Here is a 23,793-nt window from a genome sequence, read left to right as displayed (position 1 = left end):
ATTTTAATGTATGTTGGGAAAGTTGTTCCTCAAATTCTCCACGTCCCAATAACAAAATGTTGATTTGATTTGTTCCTTTTGATTTTTTTTTTTTCAAGCAGGATAATAATTTTTACTTCTTTTTTTTTTTTTTAAGGTCCCATTGAATTTGAGGAGTGCAATGCAGCTGTTGCTGTAGAGGGTAAGTGAGACTACATGTGTATGTGTATAACAAATGTTATATAATGTTATGTTACTTTTTTTTGTTTTAAGTTTTATTTGGGGGTTAAAGTTTCAAAAATGGGGAAAAAAAACTTTTTTGTAAATGTATAGTAATTTTTTTATTTTTCCAAATTAATGCAAAATGACCATTATAAATTAATTCCTTAGTGTGTGATGGTTGTTTTTCATATATAATATATAGTCGAGGGACTATATAATTTAATTTTTAATTAAAAATACTTATAAAGAAAAAATAATTAATCATTTAATTTATATTAATTAAAAAATATTTTTGACCTGCACCGCCTTCCGTCAGATAGTCGGATAGACAGTCTGCGGATAGGCTTCAGTTGTAGGAAATCTACCATCATAATCAAGCATAATAAACCAGGGACCCTTACTCATAGTGACTGTGGCAGTGTGACTATGGTAATCTTCTTATGTCTGTTGACCTCCTCAACTTTGAAAGTAATGCTAATGAGCCAGAAGGTCTCCTGGGAGATTTACCAGAGCCCCTCTGTGCTGTAGTTTCACAGGGTATTACACAGTGCAGAAGTACATCTCACCCCCCTCTGCCAGCTGTAATTTCACACAAGGGAGGGGAGAGTGCTCCTGCACGGAGGGGCTCTGGTAACAACCATCCAGAGATGGCTTATGAGCAGAATTTTATAGGTAGATTTTTAGAGTCTATATACATTTATTGAGAAGTACAAGGTACAATAAATGCAACATATGCATTGTCAAAGCCATAACACAAAAATGAAAACAATTGACCCGTTCCTCGGTGATCCAAGTGAAAAGCCACAAAGGCCGAAGTGGACAAAATGTACAAGATAATTCACAGGTCATATGAAACTAACCAAGGTTTAGGACATAGACAGAGACTACAGACACATACAGAGACACAGACAAGGTAGTAGGGATGGGAAAGAACGACAGGCAACAGGTGCTCCATGTGCTATAAAACCGCGTCGCCCTACCATCATCTATGGCAGTGATGGCAGACCTTTTAGAGGCCGAGTGCCCAAACGACAACCAAGACCCAATTATTTATCGCAAAGTGCCAACACAGAAATGTAATTTGTGATTTATACTTCCTTCTCTGTCACAGTTTTCATTGATACTAGCACCTGAGGACACCAATAAAGCAGAAAATAGTCCCAGGTAGCACTGTCACTTTAAAATAGCTCTGTGCACAGCAAGTCCCGGGCTGTCTGGGACTGCAGGAAGATACCTGGAGTCATCTCTGGTGATGGCCTGAGTGCCCACAGAAAGGGCTCTGAGTGCCACCTCTGGCACCAGTGCCATAGGTTAGCCATCACTGATCTATGGCCTTCAGTTCCTCCATTCTTAAAATCTGATGGAGCGCAACAACCCAGTCAGCTCTAGATAGGGGGACTGAAGACCTCCAGCAACTGGGGATAACCTGACGGGTAGCAACAAGGTAATGTCTCAAGACCTTTTTTCATTTTCGAGAGAGGTCCAGGAAGAGTGAAGGGTAAGGCCTGTTCTGATGGGAAAATTGTATTCGAGTTGGTTAAGGCATTATATAGCTAGTTAATATCCTGCCAAAGAGGAGAGATGAGGGGACAGCACCACCATATATGTAACATCGCCCCTGTGTCCCCATTGATCAGAAATCTGAGGGTTGATTTGTCTCAATTTAGTAAGAATTGTAATCAGCAAGATGAGGAAAAGACATGCGTCGGGGTCAATGCGTAGACTATTGCTCTGGTGAGACTTCTACCAAAGGATGTCTCCCATGCATTAGCAGAATATGGTTTTGAGCCCCCCTTCTCCTTTGCCAATATGCTATATAGCAGTGAGATGGGGTGAGTAGGGACGTCTTTGGTAAGACAAATGTAGTGAGTAGATGCAAGTATTGGTATGGGGGCTAGAGCGGAGATAGTATTGCAGTTAGAGATATTTAAGCCAGGAGCCTGGTGAAGCTCCTGAGCCTATATCCACCATGGAGCGAACTCCGCTGTCGTTCACCACATCTCTAACTTTAGGAAGCACCGGATCATCCAAACCCAGGAAAGTGCAAGCTTGAATCCCCCGGAACAAAATGAGGATTGCTTAATAAGGGAGTCATAGGGCCCGGGACACAGATCAACTGTAATTTGAATGCAAACTTTCTCCAAGCCCCTAGATTCCCGTTCAGCATAGAAGATATTGAGAGAGACTGATTTTAATGTTTCGGGGCAGCCTAAGACATGATGTAATGAGAGGTCCAGCTCTGAGTGTACCCAGAGCTTGTCTATCTTGTGGTGAAACAGATCCAACAAACAAGTTCCTATGGGTGCTCTATGATAGCAGGCAAAATCCGGCAACCCCAATCCACCCAAACTCTTGGGTCTCATGAGAAGACTTCTTCATATACCCAGAGCAGCAAGAACGGTGTATCTCCTATCCATGTGTCAGACATGAATACAAAATGGGGACCTCCAGGAGTAGAGGATGTTCCTCTGCTGTAATTCTCCCAGAAAAGGCTTGAGAGATTTGTGTTAGTGGAGTGAGACGAGAACGGTCCGGAAGCAGCTGCCATGTCGTGTTCCCTGAAAGATGATCTTTTCTGCTTCTCTGGCTTCGGACATAATTGTGTCCTTGATTTAATATTTCTGGACCCTACATATAACATCCCATGGGCAGCAGCCTTAGCTTGTAGGGATGGATGTGCCCTGTCCAGTTCCAGAGGTGTGTCAGCCGGTACCTCTGGTAAGGAATAAAAAAAACAGTTTGAGGGTATCATGCAAACAAGAATTTTCCACAGTTTCAGAGCTTACAGATCCCACCGGAGTCGGGTACCTCCTGATACCTTTGGAATACGTCCTTGTAGAGTGGACACAAGGCGTCTTAGGGGCCCAGATAATGTGCTGGATAGCAGGCTCAGGGGGTTAGATCAGGAGCTACACCCTAGTGCAGAGGTGGCGAACCTATGGCACGGGTGCCAGAGGTGGCACTCAGAGCCCTTTCTGTGGGCACCCGGGCCATCGCCCAAGCACACCAAACAGTTCCAAGCAACTTAAAAGATGCTGCTTTCAGTCATATTTTGATACTTATTTTGCTACTTGGGACTGTAAGAAAAGGAAGAATGAATAGACAGGGCCGAATGATCTTTGGAAGACCTTCTGCTGGGCCCACGATTCTCCATTTTTGTACTGTGTTGCTGTCTTGTGGAGGCCAATATGATCGTTGAAGAACAGGGAGCAGTAAGTTACTGCTTTAATTTTTGGTTGGCACCTCGCGATAAATAAGGGGGGTTTTGGGTTGCTTTTTGGGCACTCGGCCACTAAAAGGTTCGCCATCACTGCTCTAGTGCGTCTGATCACTTCCATAGCTAGGCCATGCCCCTATAGGTTGGTTTTACAAGGAAGGAGGCCATGGATAACAGTGACTGGATCTATGAGTAAGTGGCCCTGGTTTATTATTATGGATATTTATGGTAGATTTCCATTAACACATTCCTCTGCTCATGTGCAAACACCAGGAACCTTTCTTCAGTCAAGAGTCTGAAGATACTGATTTATATTAAGTGCCATAAAGAGAGTTTTAGGCAAAAAAAAAACTTTTCCTATTGATTAACATACAGAATCCCTTTTATGTTTTAGGGGTAAAGCAGAAGAAAAGAAAAACTTTTGGCCTTCCAACTAAAATGAGAAAGAAGGATGGCACGGAGTCTGTGTAAGTATTTATACCCAATCTTACATAGTAAAAGGCCCAAGCCTTAGCGGTAGCTGTCACTCCTGATTCAGCGCCTTCTCACCTTTGGCTTTATGGGATCGTAAACTGGGGGGGTCAAATCAGAATCGTGAGAAATTGTAGTATCTGTAGACACCGGTGCAATTATTTTGGGTTTATTTTTTGTTTAATTGCTTCTCAAAAAACAAATAATGCAAATTAGTCTTCAGTAAAACAATAACCTACCTGCATGTAGCACCTCGGTGTCCTGTTGCTCCTGCTCTTGGCTGAGCTTGTGATTGGCAGGTAAGTGTGAAGACTAGGGAAGGCGTCTAGAGGTTGTGTATCGGTGTACAGAGGAAGGAGAGATTCCTTGTGAGCCTCAAGCGTGGAAGCAGGGGTTAATTAAAGGGTATTGAATTGGAATTTGTAAGTGAAGGACCATATACTGTAGCCATGGAGTCCCTAAAAACTTTTTTGTTTTTCTATCTACAGGGAGAATGCCGACGCTGAATCCATTGTAAGTACTCTGCCACATGTGTTTTCTTGCACGTTGTACAGTACAGTGTTGAAGCAGAGAGCCTGGTGTAGGTTGAAGAGTCAACTTTGGCTTCCTGGTTAAAATTTAGTTTTGTTTTCTGTAAATAGCTGAAAAAAAAAAATCCATAATTTAAATTTTAGAAGCTTTTGTGGGTCCCTTGCATCTCACCCTCATAACTTTATGGTAGGAAATCTACCATAAAAATCCATCAATATAAACCAGGGGCACTTACTCATAGATCCAGGCACCGTGACTGTGGTAATATTCTTATATTTGTTATCTATGACCTCCTTAATTCTAAAATCAACTTTCAAAATTATGCTAATGAGTCTGATGGGCTCTGGGTGGGTCTTATCAAAACCCCTCCATTATGTAGCTTCACAGGCTATTACACAGTGCAGGAGCTCTTCCCTCTTCACTCTGTGCTGAAACTTTCTCTGCTGCAGTGAAATAACATGAGCCAGAAGGAGGGGGACGTGCAGAGGGATCAGGGGAGGTGGAGACAGTGTAACAACCTGTGAAGACGTAGCATTTAGATGTAGTGGGGCTCTGGTGCATTTTAAAAGTAAGGAGGGCATGGATAACAAATATAAAAAGATTACCGCAGTCACTGTGCCTGGATTTAGGAGTAAGTGGGTTATCATGGTGGGTTTTGATTTCCTTTAAAACACTTGGTGTGTTCTTTCATCTCTACATTCAAACTGCCCAGCGCCTCCGCTATACATCCAGAAGCCTACTACTGCCCTTTCTCATAGATCAGGGGAGGGGCTGTGCCGTGAGATCTCACACAGTTGTGCACACCAATTGGTTCAAGTCCAGCTACAATTCTGGAATATAAATGCATTTTCACAGTCCTGCTGCTACTAACACACACAATTATATGGTTATACAGAACTCCAGAGCCAATACCTTAGACTGTTTGCAGCCTTTGTATGGTAAGATCTGCAGGCACACTCACTTTAAGGTCTCTTCTGAGTGCTGTGCCCGTGCAGCTCTTAGAGACTTGTGATTTAGTAGAATACAGTTTGCAGTAAATAGTCCTTCACCCATCAGGATTGGGCTACTCTGGACTGCAATAAAGATTTATAGTAAAGCAGAAGCAGTCGCTGTGCTGTCAGCATAGTCCTAGGACTCTATGTAATGGTAGATACTACATTATCACAGAGATGACTTTGCTTTCTTATGAGAGTGTGCAGGACGTGCGCCGACCTTGATGAAGAAAGTGCTTGGTCACGGTGGAGGTTTTGTCCCACGGCACAGTAGTGTTATACGTGTTTACTGCCTATGGGACTTGTATGGGACAGAGGCCAACATGACATATACCTCACTGCTGATCCCCTATTACTACAGAAGAGGCGTCTTACCATCACGCTGGGATGTCATGTGATATTTTTATGTGATCCCAGATTCTCTTCCAGCAATGGCTGACAAAGTATTTCTTGGCTCTTGTGCGTTTATAGGGGCATTTAATGAATACATTTAGCTATGTGGTGGTATCAGCGCAGGAGACAACAGTATCACAATAAATTGTCTCTTCCCTGTACACATTTCTTTGGTAAATTTTCAACCCGATTCAAACCACATGATTTACTATATAGAATACAGAAACTGTAGTAAAATAGTCACCTTTTCATAAAGAGAGTTTATAGAGGCAGCTTATACACGCAAGGAAATTCTTTTAAGCTCAACCCTCCACCAAGGTCATTAAGAGTGTTTTATCCCTCCCCCCCCCCCCCCCCCCCTTCTATTTTTTCTGCTGTGAGAAGTTTCACTAAAAGCCTTCTCTAGTATGTACACAGCCGATGCATAAGGAGAGGAGGCTAAAGCTAAACGTCTTACAGACCTGGAAACCGGTGAAAAAGAAGGACACGGGAGCATATTTCTTTCATAAAGTATATTACAATATTTACTATTATCATCTCCACTATTTATTTATAAAGTTGAGCGTGTAGTTATACTTGGGCTTTCTAAGAAGATGTCTATCTATTGATGGTCTGTAAGGAGGTCAAGGAAATCTACCATCAAAATCAGTATAAACCAGGGACACTTACTCCTAGATCCAGGCACTGTGACTGTGGTTATCTTTTTATTTTTTGTTATCCATGGCCTACTTTCTCTAAAAATGCACCAGAAATTCCTGTGGGGAGGAAGGTGGGGGCTTTCCAGAGCCCCTCTGTGCCACGGCTTCATAGGCTGTTACAGTAAAATTATTCTAATGAGCCTTAAGGGCTCTGAGTGGTTTTATCTGAGTTCTTCTGTGCTTCAGCTTCACAGGCTGTTACACTGTACGGACACATTTCCCCTCAAACTGTGTGAAATGGCATCAGGCAGAAGGAGGGGGGTTTGCAAAGAAAGCAGGGGGAGAGTGAGACAGTGTAACAGCCTGTAAAACTGAAGCACAGAAGGGCTTTTGTAATGTCCCAGAGCCCTTCAGGCTCATTAGCATTTTTTTTTTGCCTGTAGAAGGAAGGAGGCCGTGGATAACAAATATAAGATTATCAGTCACAGTGGATCTGTAATTGTCCCTGGTTTATCATAATTTGATTCTGATGGTAATTTTTTTTAAACATTATTTTCTCCTCTGAATGGAAGTTTAGTGATGACTGTAGGAAAGAAGGGAGGAAAATGGGACAAAGAAGCATAATTCTTTGTTATTCTTCCCCTGTGGCTAGCCCATGGTGATGTCCTCATGCTTGGGGCTAGCCTAAAGGGTTTTTTTTCATGATGTGGATGTATCCTCTTCATTGTAGATCACATTGAGCTTTGTACTTTTTGCTGTGGCTGTACCTGATATTGCAATGCCAGGACACCGGAGTATACAAAGTGCAGTAGTTTTTTTCCAAGTTTTTTAAAACCTTAATTTTGCTTTGTGGCAAGTTCCTCCCTTATCCTCTTTGCCTGTGTTGTCCATTACAGTTATGTAGGGATCTGCAGTGCGGTGATAGGGATTGGGATGTATCATTGTGATTCTGGCTGCATAGGGTGAGGAGTGAAATTCCTGGGAGCCGGCTCTCGGCCCGGCAATAGTCACATGACTGATGAAGTGCGGATTCTCGATTTGCTGCAAGGGTAAATCGGTGAAGCAGCTCCTAATTTGGTTTGACTTACAATGTTTACTTTCTGACTTGCTTGTTTTGGTACTCGGGGTTAATAATTTATGAGACACATTGAACTGGAAACCTATCAGTCTTCCGTGCAAGAATTGAAAGTATTGGCTGTTTTGCTGGCACTTACATTCCCCTCCATCATCGCGTGTCATCTTATACTGCCGTGTGAGAAGTATGTTTCTTTGTCTAATCACAAATATATTAAAATGCTTGACAGGGGCTATTTTATGCCCTAATCTTATATTTGTTATCTATGGCCTCCTTTCTATGAAAAAAACAACTTTTATAATTATGGTAATGAGCCAGAAGGCCTCAGAGCCCCTCCATGATATAGCTTCAGGCTATTACACTGTGCAGGAGCATGTCTCCTCCTCCCCTTGCTCCTTCTGCACTTCCCACCGCCCTACCCTAGCCCCTCTGTGATGTGGCTTTAAAGACACTTACATGGTTTTACCCTTCCCCTGCTCCCTCAGCATTTTCCCTTCCCTCTGTTTGCTGTAATCTCACACAATGGGAGGAAGTGCTCCTGCACAGTGTAACATCCTGTGAAACTATATGGCAAAGGAGCTCTGGTAACACAACACATAGCACTTGAGGCTAATTAGCATAATTTTTAAAGTTGAATATTAGAATATAATAAGATTACCACAGTCACAGTGCCGAGATCTGTTAGTAAGTGTCCCTGGTTTATCATGACGGATTTTGAAGATAAATTTAGATGGTGACAAGGGTGTCTGGAGATTATATGTGATCACCAAATTGTACAAAATGAATTCAGATTTAATGTCTTCTCTTTCTGGGGCATTCATAGATTAATTACATCAATTACAATGTGCATTATGCAAGTGATGAGAGGACTAGGAGCAGCAACAATTGCTACTGCCTATAGGCTCTGTATAGATATTGTGCATTGTGCTAAGCTTTGCCTCTGTAGGGATCACCTGGTATCCCCACCCACAGAGGTCGCGATAACGCCTCTACACGCGTCATAGACGCGTTTAGAGGCTGATTTACTCCCCCAAAAAATCACCAAGCGTATTAATACGCTTGGTGATTTTCCTGTGAGCTGCCGCTTCCAAGCGGTGACGCTGCCGGCTGCGATCCTGCAAGATATTCTCTGCAGGATCGCAGCGCTGGAGGCAGGACAGGGAGGGACTTCCAGCTCACAGTCCGCGCTGAGAGATAGGCGAGAGATGGAGGAGCCGAGCGGGTGGTGGGGGCGGAGCCGAGCGGGTGGTGGGGGCGGAGCCGAGCGGGTGGTGGGGGCGGAGCCGAACGATAGGTGAGAGATGGAGGAGCCAAGCGAGGGGTGGGGGAGGGATATCTGTTGCCGGGGCTGTGCTCCTGATCGGTGTGCGATCGTGCACACAGCCAGTAACAGGATCGTGCTGTCTATGTGACAGCCCGATTGTGTACTGTGACATGGGACTGATAATAATCGGTCCCCTGTCACAGCAGCCCCTGTATACAGTGAGAGGCTGCAGGGAAGGTGCTGTGCATCCTCTCTGCATGTCTCTGTATACAGATCACTGATGACACTGATCCAATGGGCTCTTACCATTAGTTCACTGTTATCTGTGATCTATATAAAAGAAAAGCAGGGAACACATATATTATGTGTTCCTCCCTAAATGTGCCCCTGTATTAAAAAAAAAAAAAAACGGTTATGTCCCAAAACCGCAGAAACCTAATTAAATAAAATTTCAGCAGCATCAGCCCCGGACTGGTCTGGGGGCCGCCGGCCGCCATAGTCCGCTGGGTAGACAATAAGGCTGCATTCACACAAGGCGTACGTTCTGCACCATGGAGAGGATGAGGAGGTGACCCCGACCCTCTCAATTGAAATGCATTGGGTACTGGCCGTAACACGGGGAAAGACATGTCATTTTCCCGTGTACAGAGCGGTATCACTCTGTGTGGCCATCTATTGGGGAAATATGTACAGCCACAAGCTTGTGGTTTTACATACGCCCCCATATGGTAGTGTGAATGTAGCCTGAGGGCGCTGTCCCACGTTGCGTTTGCAAACACAGACAAAACCGCGCCCACCAGGGCGGTCCGCAGTCCGCATCGGCATTTTTATGGAAACGCCTGCGATCGGGAACGAGCCGCCGGTGTATTGCATTAATTTAACGCAAAACACAGGCGGCTCGTACCCGATCGCAGGCGTTTCCATAGAAATGCCGATGCGATCGGACCGCCCCGGTGGGCGCGGTTTTGTCTGCGTTTGCAAACGCAACGTGGGACAGAGCCCTAAGGGTGAGGTACATACGTTTTCAAACGCATTACAACAGCTGAGAAGAGATTTGCCTAATTATATTGCTGTCCACGTTGCGTTGATTCCTGTGTTTTGTTAACATAATGTTGACAGCAATGTAATTAGGCAAATCTCTTCTCAGCTCATGTGTGAACACACCATAAAAATGTTGTGAAGCATTCCAAAGGCTTCAGCCTTGATCACATGTTGAAGTAACATTGCGTTTCCATTGCATTTGCTAAAACGCAGTGTTACTTCAACAAGCGAAGCCTTTGGATGCGTCAAAAACGCATAAAAAACGTGTGCATGCTCCCTAAAGGGGTTTTCCTGAGAATTCAAATTAGACCCTATCCCGTGGATAAGGCCTAACTTGAATTTGTGGGAAAACCCTTTTAAGCACAGAAAACAGGAGCGGTAACTTTTTCCTTGTATTAATAGATGTCTCTTAACACTATATATATACGCCTGGGAGTTATATATTTAGTAGTGAAAATTTCGTACTCCTTCTGGGTTAAAAATACTCCTCAAAAATTGTGAGAGGAGTATTATTACCCTTCTGGAAAAATGTTAGTGCGACCTCTGCCCACCCAGTACTAAGCTCTACACACAAGGGATTGGATTTCAGCCTCCTGTCCTGCTCAGGATTAGTGGTAGGCGGGCAGCGCTGTCATAATAACAAGTTCTCAATATCCTCTGTGTTATTGATATTGTCATACTCGATCCTACTATTAGCAGTTTCCCATATTGCTCAATTTGAGGATGCAATAAAAAAATAAAAACCTTTTATAATTTCTTGGACTGGAATTCCAGACAGTTCGAGCAAAACTTGTGTTCACGTAAAATTTTTAACCTGCTGCTAACCCTAAAACGTTTTGGGTATTGTATGTAGGGGACATGTATAAGTCTTTTGTGTGCTTTTTACAGAACCTCCCTGCTGTAGATGAAGAAGGGTACAGTATAAAACCTGAAGAGAACCTGAATTATATCCTTTTCCACTATGTATATATAAGTATTAACATGATTGTCCTATTTTTCCTATTCTTCTTCTGGGAAGATTGATTTTTGGCAATATTACATTACTGATTGTTTACTTAAGACAAAATATAACATTCTGGAAAAGCCGAGTAGTTCAGTTATTGCATATTGTAGGAAATCCTAAGCAGATGGGTTTTCAGGTTGCAATTTAAGTTTTGGAAGGTGGGGGATAGTCTCACACATTCTGTTAGAGAGTCTCGGAGTATGGGAAATGCACGGGAGAAGTCCTGGATACGGTTGTGAGAAGTGCGGATGGTAGTAGTGACGCTGAAGGTCCTGTGGGGAAGGGAGATTACGTGTGGGATGGTATTGGATGATTAGTATAGAGATCTATGGAGGGGACAAGTTGTGGACGATTTTCTATGTCATGGTTATTTTAAATTGAATTTGCTGTGCAATGGGCAACCAATGGAGAGACTGGCAGAGGAGGAGCGAGGAGGTGGATTAGCCGGGCAGCAGAGATTAGGATAGATTGGAGGGGTGTTAAAGCGTAAACTGGGAGACCACAGAGAAAAATGTTGCAGTAGTCCAAGTGGGAGATGATGAGGGCAGGACTAGTAATTCTGTAGGGACAAATGAGCAATACTCAGCACTCACAGGAAGCCACCAGGGTAAGTATAAAAGCAGTCTTCTTTATTGGCTTCTCAGGAACGATACAAACTCAATGTGCAAGCTATGAGTTTCAACGCAGCACGTCTGAGTTATGATTTACATTAAATCTATAGGCTCTGGATTAAGTAAGGGTCAGATTTGAGACATCTTCTCTTTGATGGAGGTGTTGCTTCCCCGCTGAGGTCCGCCAGAGTTCGCCTTCTTCTTCCCGGTGTATTTGAGTGCATGTCTTGCGACACAATTTGAATCTTAAATCCTGCGCTCAGTCCAAATCAGTCGGGTTGTCCGACGACCACGCCCCTGATTTGTGTAGCATGAAAATTCGATTGCGTGTGCCAAAATACCCTGTTAAATACGGCGCAAATTGGAAATAGTCGGGAAACCCGATGGAAATGCGGTCCGCAGACCCTTAGAAAATGTGCCCCAATGAGTTTTGTTTTGTCCATGTTATGTTTGAGAATACTGGAAGAGAAGGGGAACGATATGGCTGATAGACCATGGAATACTGGCTAGAAGAGAGGAGATCTCTGGACCAGAAATATACATCTGTGTGTCATCTGCATAGGAGTGGTATTTGAAAGCTGTGGGGCTGTCCTAGGCCAGAGGTGTAGATTAAAGGGGTTATCCGGGTTTAAAAAATTTCTTATGGCCGGGTTTGGGAGGGCTAGTTAAACATAATAAACATGGACTTACCTCCTCCGGCGCCGCTGATGTCCCGCACCGCGGTCCCTTCCATCCGTGTCCCTGTTTGTTTACAGGGGCATGGAAGCCGCGCACAGGGAGCTTCCGGTCCGCGTTGTGGACGGCTCCTCCCATGCGTCCCTATCTCTCAGCGTTGTAAGCGCTGGGAGATGGTGCGCATGGGAGCATCCGGCCGGCCGGAAGCTCCCTGTGAGCACTTGTAATGAAACCGGCGCACAGAGAAGACCGGCCGTGGCGCGGGACATCGGCAGCACCGGAGGAGGTAAGTACATGTTTATTGTGTTTAAATAGCCCTCCCCAGCCCGGCCATAAAAATTTTTTTAAACCCGGATAACCCCTTTAAGAATGGAGGGGGAAACACTTGAGGGATGATGATGATGATGACGCTGCTGTGGGGAATCTAAAGCTGATTTGACTTCGTTAAGTAGATTCCCAATGGTAGATTTCTTTTAAAAGGTTTGACCACTCTACTTGGTTTTTCTTTTGTAATCTGTGGTGGCAGAACATTGTGTAACTTAGCAATATACGAAATGTATGTAGAAATGTATGGTTAAGCTGGTTAACCATTCAGAAATGTTTCTTACCTCATCAGCCAGACATTCCTGTTCATAAAATGGTCAGAGACGAAGGGTCATGTGATCTCTAACCGTCCATGAGCAATCATAGTTTCTAGGACCTTATAATAATCCTGAATACAAAGCTAAGGGCCTGGAAGGGATATTGCTCATGGACAGTTATGATCACATGACTGTGATGCAAAATGTATCATGCAACCAATATTTGGGCAGAATTTTTGCATCGCCTGGGAATGATGTCGCAAAAACCCGATTTTACCTGGAACATAACATGATATAACACAGATTTCGTCATGAAGTAGTGTATTCTTTAACACCTTCACACATACCAAAGAAAATCACTTCTACTCGTCAAGTGACTCTGACTCAGACGACGAAGGACCTAAGAAGTTTCATGTAGAGATCAAACCTGTACAGCCCAACAATGGACCTCACCACAATGTGGCCTCTCTAGATGAGCTGAAGATGTCCATTGGGAATATCTCCCTCTCTCCAGCACCTTCTGTAAGTCATATAGTTTCTTCAATATCATCATTATATAGTTTTGTAATAAGTATAAAAATTATACATTTTGCAAAGTCCTATATAAAGTGCTACCAACATCTTTTAAAGAGAATGGGGCACATTTACTTACCCGGCCCATTCGCGATCCAGCGGCGCGTTCTCTGCACAGGATTCGGGTCCGGCTGGGATTTAAGATGGTAGTTCCTCCGCCGTCCACCAGGTGGCGCTGCAGTGCCGAAAATAATCTTAACGCCCCGGAATGCACCATCCCATAGAAGGTGAAGGTGAGCGCTCCCCAAGCGACACATTTTCGGTTTTTAAATGCGGCGGTTTTTCCGAATACGTCGGGTTTTCGTTCGGCCACGCCCCCCCGATTTCTGTCGCGCGCATGCCGGCCCCGATGCGCCACAATCCGATCGCGTGCGCCAAAAACCCGGGGCAATGTGTCTCAACTAGAGATGAGCGAGCACTAAAATGCTCGAGTGCTCATTACTCGAGTCGAACTTTTCCTGATGCTCGAGTGCTCGTTTCGAATAACGAACGCCATTGAAGTCAATGGGAGACTCAAGCATTTTTCAAGGGGACCAAGTCTCTGCAATAAAATGTGTCTGATAAGTTAGCAAATGTATGGAAACATCTGCATTGTGTTCTTCACTGAAGAACACATTGCAGATGTTTCCGTACATCTGCTAACTTATCCAAAGACATGAGTGACGAACGGTGTTCTTCAAAATAGTTTGTGAAGAACACATTGCAGATGTTTCCATACATCTGCAATGTGTTCTTCACACATATTGTTATTCATATACTATTGTGAAGAACACCGTTCGGCACTTGTGTCTTCGGATAAGTTAGCAGATGTACGGAAACAGCTGCAATGTGTTCTTCACTGTGTTCTTTCAGTACGCTAATACTCGAACGAGCATCGATCTCTAGTCTCAACATGTATTTAAAAAATTATTAGCTTTGTGTTAAATATTGGGCATGTATGTTTTTGTATTTAAAAAAAAAAAATCCTACCATTTCTACTCTGACCCTTTGGTCCTCACCTGTGCTCCAGCTGTCCAACTCCAAGCTGTCCAAGTATAGTCCCCTTTCCTCCAAAATGACCTGTGCATAGGCCATAGAGCAGACCTGGCCCACCACCATAGACCTCATTGTACTAATACAAACTGTTTAGGACATGATAGGGTGTGGTCATACTTACCGCTTTGGTTCAGTTTTACGCACGAGAGCATGCCATGGCCCCATCTTACAAGCATTTCTATGGAAATTGGTAACCAGCAACCGCTGTCATGTATTAAAAATCCAAGACACCGGGTGCTGGTTGCCCATTGCATGTGTTTCCATAGGAATACATATGGGATCGGGCCGTGGCACTCCCCGTGCGCTTTCATTCCGTTTTTAAGCAAAATCAAATCGTTATGTGTGTCCGCACCCTATAATCTAGCGCATAAAAGGATCTAGAATGCAAAACTGCCAGACATTAGAAGCATCAGATGTCCATAATACATTCTAATGGGAAGATTTATCACAAGTGTCTGAGAGCAGAACTGTTCTAATTGCCCAGGGCAACCAATCAGAGCTCAGCTTCCACTATCCCACAGCTGTTTATAAGATTTAATCTCGGTTTCCATGGGAAACTAGAACAGTTTTACCTAAGTGTCTTTTTCTTAGGGAAAAAATATTTCTATATGAATAAATGTTTTTTTTTTCTTCTTTTTCTTTTCTACAACTACTGGCAACAGCGGCAAAGTCCGGTGAGTACATCCCAATCACCTCAGAAGTGTTTATCTTGTATATATTTGTATATATGTAGTACAGTCAAATAAAGATGCATATCCACTTGCCTATTATGGCCTTTTTTTTTAGAATATCTATTTTCTTAGAAATTTACTATCTCCCTCCCTCCCACTGTCTTCACCATTGACTTGGCCCATTTGCATTTTGGTTATGTTTTTTTTTTTTCAATCCAAAGTCTTGATGTACAAAGTAGAAATTGTTAAACTTGACGTTTTCAAGTGTCTCTCTGCACTTTTCAGTGTTGTAAGTTAAAAACTTTTATCCACTTCTTCCAGGAATCACTAGTGATCTGTACACATAGAGCTGGAATCACTCCCATGTTTTGCCTCCTCGTAGTCATAGACTCACTGTCTAAATTGAGTGTGGTAGAAGAGACCCACAGTGCAGATCAGTAGGACCTTTGTTTAAAAGGTATTATACACACATAAGTGCTCATGTACAGTGTGTACGGAAAATAATTCCAGCCCCTTTAAACTTTTTACTCTTTGTTTTATTGCAGCCAAATGGTGAGATCAGAAAAGGTTTTTTTTTTGCTTATTAATGTGCACTCTGCCTCCATCTTCACAAAAAAAAATAGATATTTTGGTAATTTATTAAACAAGAAAAACTGAGATATCACATGGTGATAAGTATTCAGCCCCTTTGCTCAGTATTGAGTAGAAGCTTTGGAGCTGGTGCAGACAGGAGTCTTCTTGGGAAGATGCTACAAGTTTCTCACCCCTGGATTTGGGGGTCCTCTGCCTCTTCCCTGCAGATCCTCTCCAGTTCCCTCAGGTTGGATGGTAAACGTTGGTGGAAGCCATTTTCATGTCTTTCCAGAGATGCTCAATTGGGTTTAGGTCCAGGCTCTGGCTGGGCCAGTCAGGAATGGTCACAGAGATGTTCTGAAGCCTCTGCTGTGCTATTTTAGCTTTGTGCTCAGGGTCATTGTCTTGTTGGAAGCTGCACCTTCAGCCCAGTCTGAGGTCCAAAGCCCTCTGGAAGAGGTTTTCATCCAGGATATCTCTGTACATGGCCGCAGTCATCTTTCCTTCAATTGCAATTACGCTCAAATGTTCAAAACTCCAATTTTTGCCATTTTTCATCATTTAAAAAATGTAATAAAAAGTGATCAAAAGGTCCTAGAGTCCTCCAAATGGTAGCAATAAAAATTTCAGCTCATCCCACAAAAATGACAACACAGCTATGTACACCGAAGTATGAAAAAGTTATTAGAGCCAGAAGATGGCTAAACAAAGAAATTGTTTTTGTACGATACAAGTTATAAATTTTTTATAATGTATTAAAACCTAAAAATTAATCCCATATAAATTCAGTACGGCACAGGAAAGACGTAAAATCCAAGCCCACAAGAAAATTATGCGATTGCGTTTTTTCACCAATTTCACTGCATTTTGAATTTCTTTTCCCACTTCCCAGTATACGGCATGGGATATTAAAACAAGCCATCACACAAATCTGTCCACAGAAAAGTTAAAAAAAAAAAAAAAAATTATAGATTTTTGATGGTGGGGAGTGAAAAATGGATCCACAAAAATGAAAAAGGGCCTGGTCGTTTAGGGGTTGTATCATAGTATCATAGTTTATACGGTTGAAAAAAGACACTTGTCCATCAAGTTCAACCAAGGAAGGGAAGGGATTGGATGAGGAAGGGATTTAGAGGAAATAATTCTATATAACATAACCATCAATGTTATTTAGGTGTAAAAAGGCATCTGGACCCTTCTTGAAGCTCTCTGCTGTCCCTGCTGTGACCAGCGCCTGAGGCAGGCTATTCCACAGATTGACAGTTCTCATAGTAAAAAAGCCCTGCCGCCTCTGGTGATTAAACCTTGTTTTCTCCAGACGGAGACGGTGCCCCCTCGTCTTTTGATTACATAAATTGGAACTGAAGTGCAATAATTGACTTGGACTATTAGACACCAATGACCCACGGTTATGAAGGCGTTAAACCGTGGGTCTGTACCACCACATTCAATTTATATAGGGTGCCAGGGACCAGAGGGAAAACGCCGGAGTGATTCCATCTCTGTGTGTACGAAGCCCTAGTGATTCCTTGAAGGAGTGGATCTAGACCTTTTAGACGTGGGATGGGAAATTTGCCAACATTGTGATTCACAGTTTTCACTTCTGTAGGCAGCAACAGCAGCATGGCGTTTTAAATCATTTTATGATTTGCTGTGTAATTGTTTTCTGGTGTTTATCTGTTTTATGTTCTCTGCAAACTTATGGGTTTTTTTTCCCTATTCATTTCTAGGCACAAATGACGAGGAATACATCAAGTAAGTTAGATGGGTTTTATGAATTTTTATTTATTATTAGCAGTTAATTTTTCTTTAACCTTTTGTTACTATTCTTTTCTTTTAGGTGAAGAGATGACAAAGTTGAAAATGCATGGCGCTATTGAGTAAGTAAATCTGCATAAATATATTTTTACTGATGATGCAATACATACAGATTAGTTTGGGATTTTTAGTCTATCATGGTCCTGTGCATCCGGTAAACATAAGATGATATGCGGTTTTTCTTTAATACTGTACTTTTTTTTTTTTTTTGCAGCCGAGCCAACAGTGACCTTTTGGCCTGGGATCCATTGTTTGGAAACTCAGTGGAGTCTTCCTCCATATCCTCCTCCAGTTCTACAGGTAATGCTCAGTATGATATTTTTTGTATGTTGTGGCAGTCACTATTAGTGGCTTTAGAGAGTAGTAGCACAGCAGCATAGACATCAACAGCTGATCAGCATTGGTCACTATTCCCATTAGGTGAAGGTCACCTTTAAATAAGCTTTGCAGTCCGGTGTGTGTACATGAGAAGTGACACAATTTCTGGGCCTCGTAACCTTAAATTTCTAGTTGCTCTTATCTTTGTGGTACTTGCCTCTAGATTCTTCTCTGTGTTAGTGGCTGGAGACCTAGCTGCTTTGACTCCCTCCTCCATAGACTTTCTATGTAATATGTAATCTTAATAAGCTTCTGTCCCCAGTGCTAGCAAGACAGCCCTCAGCAGATTAGGAAAGGAGGAAGATGAGAGCCATAGCAAGTGGAAAAATAAAGACTTTGCTCTAACAAGTTATGGTAAAGAGTTTCTACTATTGATCTCTGCAAAGTTTCTTTAAAAGTTTGCGACCATTTATAAAATGTCGGGGAAACGAATGACAACATGTCAGTGCATGCAGTCGGGCAGAATTAAGATCAGCACCAGCTTCCTGGGTGCATAACCGTGTTAAACTGACCAAGTAGTCATCCATTGTTAATAATAATAATTCAGATAATTTTTTAGAGCACACAGATTACACAGCGCTGCACAGAGCTTGTCACATCATTCCCTGTCTCTAATGGGGCTCACTACCTAATCAACCTATTAGTATGTTTTGGAGTGTGGGAGGAAACCAGAGGACCCGGAGGAAACCCACCCAAACATGTTAATGACTTGATTCAAACGAAATAACGTTTCCTGTCCGGCACCCCTACCCCCTCCCACAAATTCTTCCAGAAAAACCTCTGAGTCTGAGTTTTTCACCTTGGGTTGAAAGCATCTATCACTATTGATAGGACAGATTACAAAATTGTATGGAGCGATGTCTTGGTTTGTGAGACACCACACTGCTGAAGGTCTGAAGTTCATCTCTTAACCTAGATGTTATGAGATAAAGTCATCAGATGGGCTGTACCTCCGTAGGAGTGTCTCGCATTTTACTTAAAATAGACCTGTCACCTCTCCTGACATGTATGCTTTAGGTTTTAGTGAATATATCCATTCCCCATGAAGTAACATCTCTGGGTCATCTTTTATTACATCTCTATTGGCCTTTCATTAGTTCTGACACTGATGATTGGATAGTTTACGGACACACTCACATTTAGAAACCGCCCCCTTGGCTAACGTTTAAAATGTGTAGATGGGATAACTACACAAAATAGAGTTTTAATAAAGGGGAAATTTTAAGTTTTTACCGTAAATAAGGAAAAGGCAAAGTAATTGACTTTGTTTATGAAAGGAAGGTAATAATGTGTTGTTTTTAATTCTGCTTCTTGCTTCTGAGAAATACAGGATATGCTACTATTGCTTATTTTTCCATGTGATTTTTTTCCCCCACTCTTTGTCCCTCTCTCCCCCGTTTTTCTTTAGCTGTGATACAAGACCCTTTTAGGAGCTCCTTTTTTTCCCCCACGGCTTTGTCCTCCAGTAGTTTGTCTCAATTCACATTTGACTTCCCAGTCTCTGACCCCGGAGATACAACACAATCCGATTTTGGTGCCAACCTTTTACACAATTTTGGCACAATGAAATCTCAGGTAGACAACAACACACAGCCTCTTTTTCCACATCCGCAAAGACCCCGGGCGTCCCTACACGAAAGCTTCAAGTATAATACCACGGGCCGCAAGAAGCTTCAAAGATTTCATAGTGCGTTTGAGAAGGTTGACAACATGCGCTACTTTTTGTCCGAGAGGACCTTAAAGAGCTATATGTTGGAGGAGAATCTAGGCTTGGCCAACGCCAACTATTGCCTGGATGATGTGTTTATGGAGGAGAACTCAAATGCTTCCGAAAAGCCCTCAAAGTCGGCAGCTTTCGGCTGTAGTCCGTCTACAGTTCATATAAATGATGGTATGATCAGCATGCGGTGTGTTGCTTTACTGTGCCTTGTAGTGCCAAAAAGTGCACTCCTGTTTTTGTATGTGCAACAGGAAAAATGTTTTGACCATTTTTTTTGTTTTTGATGTTTTTTTTTTACTGCATCCTTTTTTTTTTCTTTATGAAAATATTTTCATATTTTGTGCCCCTCAACCCGCCTGATATGTGGATCATATCAGTGTTTTTTGTTCCACTGTCATTGTGTTTTTTTGCATACATTGTGTGCATTTTCTATGTGTAGTAGTTTTATTGATTTGATGTTTGTGTGTATATGTAACCCCGTTGTGATTCGGCTGTTTTGACCTAAGGTTGCTGTTCCCTGGAATTGCATGTATTTATGTGCATGGTATCACAAAACATGAGCTGTATTAAATATTGATTTGTCAATGACCAACTTTCTTTTATTTAGAGTGCTGTAAGTATAAGCACAAGTTGTTATTTGGTACTGATGTATTGATTATCGATCTCTAGTATAGTTAATGTGACACCAATTAAATGATCCATTAGGACTGAAGGATGGTCAGTAAAGCATCAAAATCAAGTATGATAAACCAGGGGCACTTACTCATAGATCCAGGCATTGTGACATTGGGAATCTTCTTTTATTTGTTATTCACAGACTCCTTTCTTCTAAAAATTAACCTTTAAAATTATGCTAATGAGCCCAAATTGCTCAGGGCCCCTCCATGCTATAGCTTCACAGGCTATTACACTGTGTGAGATTATAGCAAGTATAGGGAGGAGGGAAGGGCTGAGGGAGTAACCCCGTGAAGCCATTCAATGGCTCATTAGCATAATTTTCAAAGTTGATATTTGGAAGAGTGATGCCATGAATAACAAATAAAAGAAGATTGCCATGAGTAAGTGTCCCTTAATTATAATGCTAGATTTTGACGTGAACATGTGCTGTTTTCTGGCAAGAAGCAACAGAATCATGGTCCCTTACTTGCTCCTGTCTACTTTATAACTTTTGATACATTTATTAAAAGTAGATATTTAATATATTTCATAGTAAAGTGTTAATCCTACCTTTATAACTTTGTGCATGGTTTTCTGTAAAGCTCAGTACCTGGTCTCAGGATAGTCTTATACCTAATCACAGTTATCCCCCCCAAAAAAATGGCATTGCCCCAGTCAGATTTTGGCATTTATTTTTGAAAAAAGTGCAGTATCTGTTATTAATGTCCACAGTTCACAGCATAAAGATTAGGAATTCAAAAATACATTTTTTTCCTCCTGTTTTATCAGTGTCGCCAACGGCTCGCCCCACAACGCCACTTTCCGTGGGCACTATAGTGCCACCACCAAGACCTCCATCAAGACCAAAGCTTTCCGCTAGCAAGCTGAGCGGCATAAATGAAGTAGTAAGTGTATTTTTCTAAGAGATCAAGGTTGCAGTGAATACTTTATTAATTTTCATGTTTGCACTGTATTGTACCTAAAAACACACTTTTGTAATAATGTTAACACTTTTAATTCTTCATGTTTTGTTTCCTATAAGCCGCGGCCGTTCAGCCCTCCAGTTACATCGAACACTAGTCCACCTCCCTCAGCCTCTTTACCTCGTGCAGAAAGCTCATCCTCTATATCTTCATCCACTTCAATAAGTGCAGCAAATACTCCTACTTTTGGTAAGCACCTTTTATGTTCTTAAAGGGAACCTGTCAGTTGAACTAACTTCCACTAACTAAACATATCTTTGAAAACTGCTATTTTACAGCAGAACAACTATCCCTACATTGTTCCTGCCCATGCCTGTAAAGTTTGTTTATAAATTTGTCTTAGGCTATATTCACACTGCCGTTGCCCGCCCGTACCGTACCGTAGCAACCTATGGCGCACGGCCCCGTATTACGGGAAAAGATAGGACAGGTCCTATCTTTTTCCCGGGTACGGAACGGTACGGTGCCGCACGTGTGCGGCACCGTACCGCTCCCATAGGGTGCCGTGCGCCCATAGGAGTGTATGGGGGACGTATATCGGCCGCATATACGTCGGCCGTATATACGTCCCCCATACGTTCGTGTGAATATAGCCTTACTGTCGATGCAAATGACTTGATCTTCGTCTGTGAGCCAACTCTGGAATGTTCATGTCCTTCCTACTTAGCCCCGTCTCCAGCTCATTCCCCCCTTTCCCGGGAATAAGAGAGATGCTGGCTGTGTTGTGTCACTCGCTGAGGTCAGGGTGAACTAGTAAGGTTATTTCTTCTCAGCGAGTCATTCACATACAGCCATGTCTCATTCCTGAGAGAGAGGGGAATTATGTAGCAGAGTTTAGTTCACTTGGCATCTAAACTAGAAGAACATGAATGTGTAGATGGCGATTCAAATTTACAAATGAACTGTGGAACTTTACAGGCATGGGGAGGAACAATACAGGGATAGATGTACTGCTGTAAAGTAGCAGTTTTCATAGACATGTTTGGTTAGTGTGGGTTAGTTTTAAGTGTAAAGTTCCTTGTGAAGGCTGTGGACCCTTAGTGCAAGTGAAATCAACACACATGGTAATAAGTTCCTGTAGTAAAATAAGTGCACTTATCTGTATTTTACAGTAAGCTTTTCTTGTCATGGTGATCATTTCCATATTGCAGCTTTTTCTACATTCAGCGTTTTGACAGTGCAACGTCCAATAGCAGCGTTCACATGATCTCTGCTGTTTGTACCTCACATGCACAAGCATAACTATAGCTCTGCTCCCCTCCCTTCTGCATTCTCACTGCATAGCTACACTTGCAATAAGTGATGCCAGGGAGAGTATTATACATAAAATGCTTGGGAGAATAAGAATCATTAGAAATGCTGAGCAGTGAGTGAGTGTTGCACATAGTGGAAGGGAAATGACTGAGAGCAGGCAGCAGCGAGATTGAGCCGTTTCACGCTGAGCCCTCTGCTGTGAGACGATAGGAGCATGGCTGAGCTGCAAGGCTTGATGGTGTTGATGGCTGCACACATGCCTGGATCATTGTATTCACTTCTGCGGGAGTCCCAGAAGCCGCTGTCTCTCTTCTATAGAATGAAACAGAGTCCATATCCATTTATACTGCACCTATAGTCAGCAAGTCGGGGGATCTATCAGACATTCAAGGCAAATTCTGTGGCTACCCTCTGCCTCCCTGACAGCTGCCTTACCATTACAGGGCTAGTGGATTGCTATGGATTAACTTATAAAAACACAAATTTTTATGTACTTTATAAGAATTTCTGCCATTGTTGAAGGAAGTTAAGGGACCTATTGCTTTCTCCTAAATGATTTATATTACTTGACAATGGGTTGATACTAACGGTCTCCTTTCTAATGATTGATTATAGGCATATCCCGGGGTCCTAGCCCCGTTACCTTAGGAAGTCAGGACACACTACCTGTTGCTGTGGCACTTTCTGAGTCTGTGAATGCTTACTTCAAAGGTGCTGACCCTGCAAAGTAAGTGTCATTGATTTCACTAGAGATAAAAACCGTAAGTGTTTGAATGGTCTAATGATCGTTCTCGTGACAATCCTCGATGTTGTGCAATGGAACCAACTAGATCACTTATTTTATTATCAAATCTGCTCTTGAAAGCTGAAATGTCTTATAATAGGGCACTGACCTTTCCAATAGCTGTTTTATGTGTACATAGATTGCTTCTAATAATAATCTTAATTTAGCTTTATCATATTCCATAGCGCTGTTGATTGTCATATTGATATTACTTCACTATGACCTGTAAAGTATACTAACCCTGAAGAGTGACTGTGTCGTAGCCATATCTGTAATGTTAGGTTTCAGTATATTTAATGTGTAATTCCTAGTTGATAATCTCCTAATCTAGTGTGTTAAACCAGTTGGGATTTTGCTGCCCTTTACCAGCACAGGTCTGTCCATCTTTCTGTGTCATGAATTACTAGGAATTATCTAGGATTTTACATGACCGGCTATGGCGCTCTCTGAGCAGCACAAATGTTATCAGCAGCCAGGATCCGTCACATTACTTATTCATTTTTCAGATGTAAGGATTAGTCTGATCCTGTATGTGAGAGAGAATGTAGCAGTATTTGTTCTGGTCAATCATTTCCTAGTGTTACTGCTATCCATCACCGGCAACCTGAGAATAGACATGCAAAAGACATCTGATTTCCATTTTATCCATTAGTT

At 42.4% G+C, this 23,793-nt stretch overlaps 1 protein-coding gene across 2 annotated transcripts in view; it reads left to right on the top strand.

Moving 5' to 3' along the window:
- FCHO2 (FCH and mu domain containing endocytic adaptor 2) overlaps nucleotides 1–23,793 on the top strand; it is a 74,529-nt gene that overhangs the window by 41,450 nt on the left and 9,286 nt on the right. The window contains exons 9-21 of one of the 2 annotated variants that reach the window (XM_072138715.1): nucleotides 137–181; nucleotides 3,813–3,885; nucleotides 4,378–4,402; nucleotides 10,712–10,772; nucleotides 13,040–13,215; nucleotides 14,964–14,975; nucleotides 17,276–17,300; nucleotides 17,386–17,425; nucleotides 17,578–17,663; nucleotides 19,150–19,632; nucleotides 20,908–21,023; nucleotides 21,161–21,290; nucleotides 22,971–23,082. In XM_072138715.1, the coding sequence (XP_071994816.1) occupies nucleotides 137–181; nucleotides 3,813–3,885; nucleotides 4,378–4,402; nucleotides 10,712–10,772; nucleotides 13,040–13,215; nucleotides 14,964–14,975; nucleotides 17,276–17,300; nucleotides 17,386–17,425; nucleotides 17,578–17,663; nucleotides 19,150–19,632; nucleotides 20,908–21,023; nucleotides 21,161–21,290; nucleotides 22,971–23,082 (1,384 nt within the window). The remainder of the gene's footprint in view (nucleotides 1–136; nucleotides 182–3,812; nucleotides 3,886–4,377; nucleotides 4,403–10,711; nucleotides 10,773–13,039; nucleotides 13,216–14,963; nucleotides 14,976–17,275; nucleotides 17,301–17,385; nucleotides 17,426–17,577; nucleotides 17,664–19,149; nucleotides 19,633–20,907; nucleotides 21,024–21,160; nucleotides 21,291–22,970; nucleotides 23,083–23,793) is intronic. The other variant, XM_072138725.1, reaches the window with a different exon arrangement.

Source organism: Engystomops pustulosus, chromosome 1, assembly GCF_040894005.1.
Source record: "Engystomops pustulosus chromosome 1, aEngPut4.maternal, whole genome shotgun sequence".
NCBI classification, from domain to species: Eukaryota; Metazoa; Chordata; class Amphibia; order Anura; family Leptodactylidae; genus Engystomops; species Engystomops pustulosus.
Note: the sequence above shows the minus strand (reverse complement) of the source record. Positions and strands in the feature narration are given on the sequence as shown.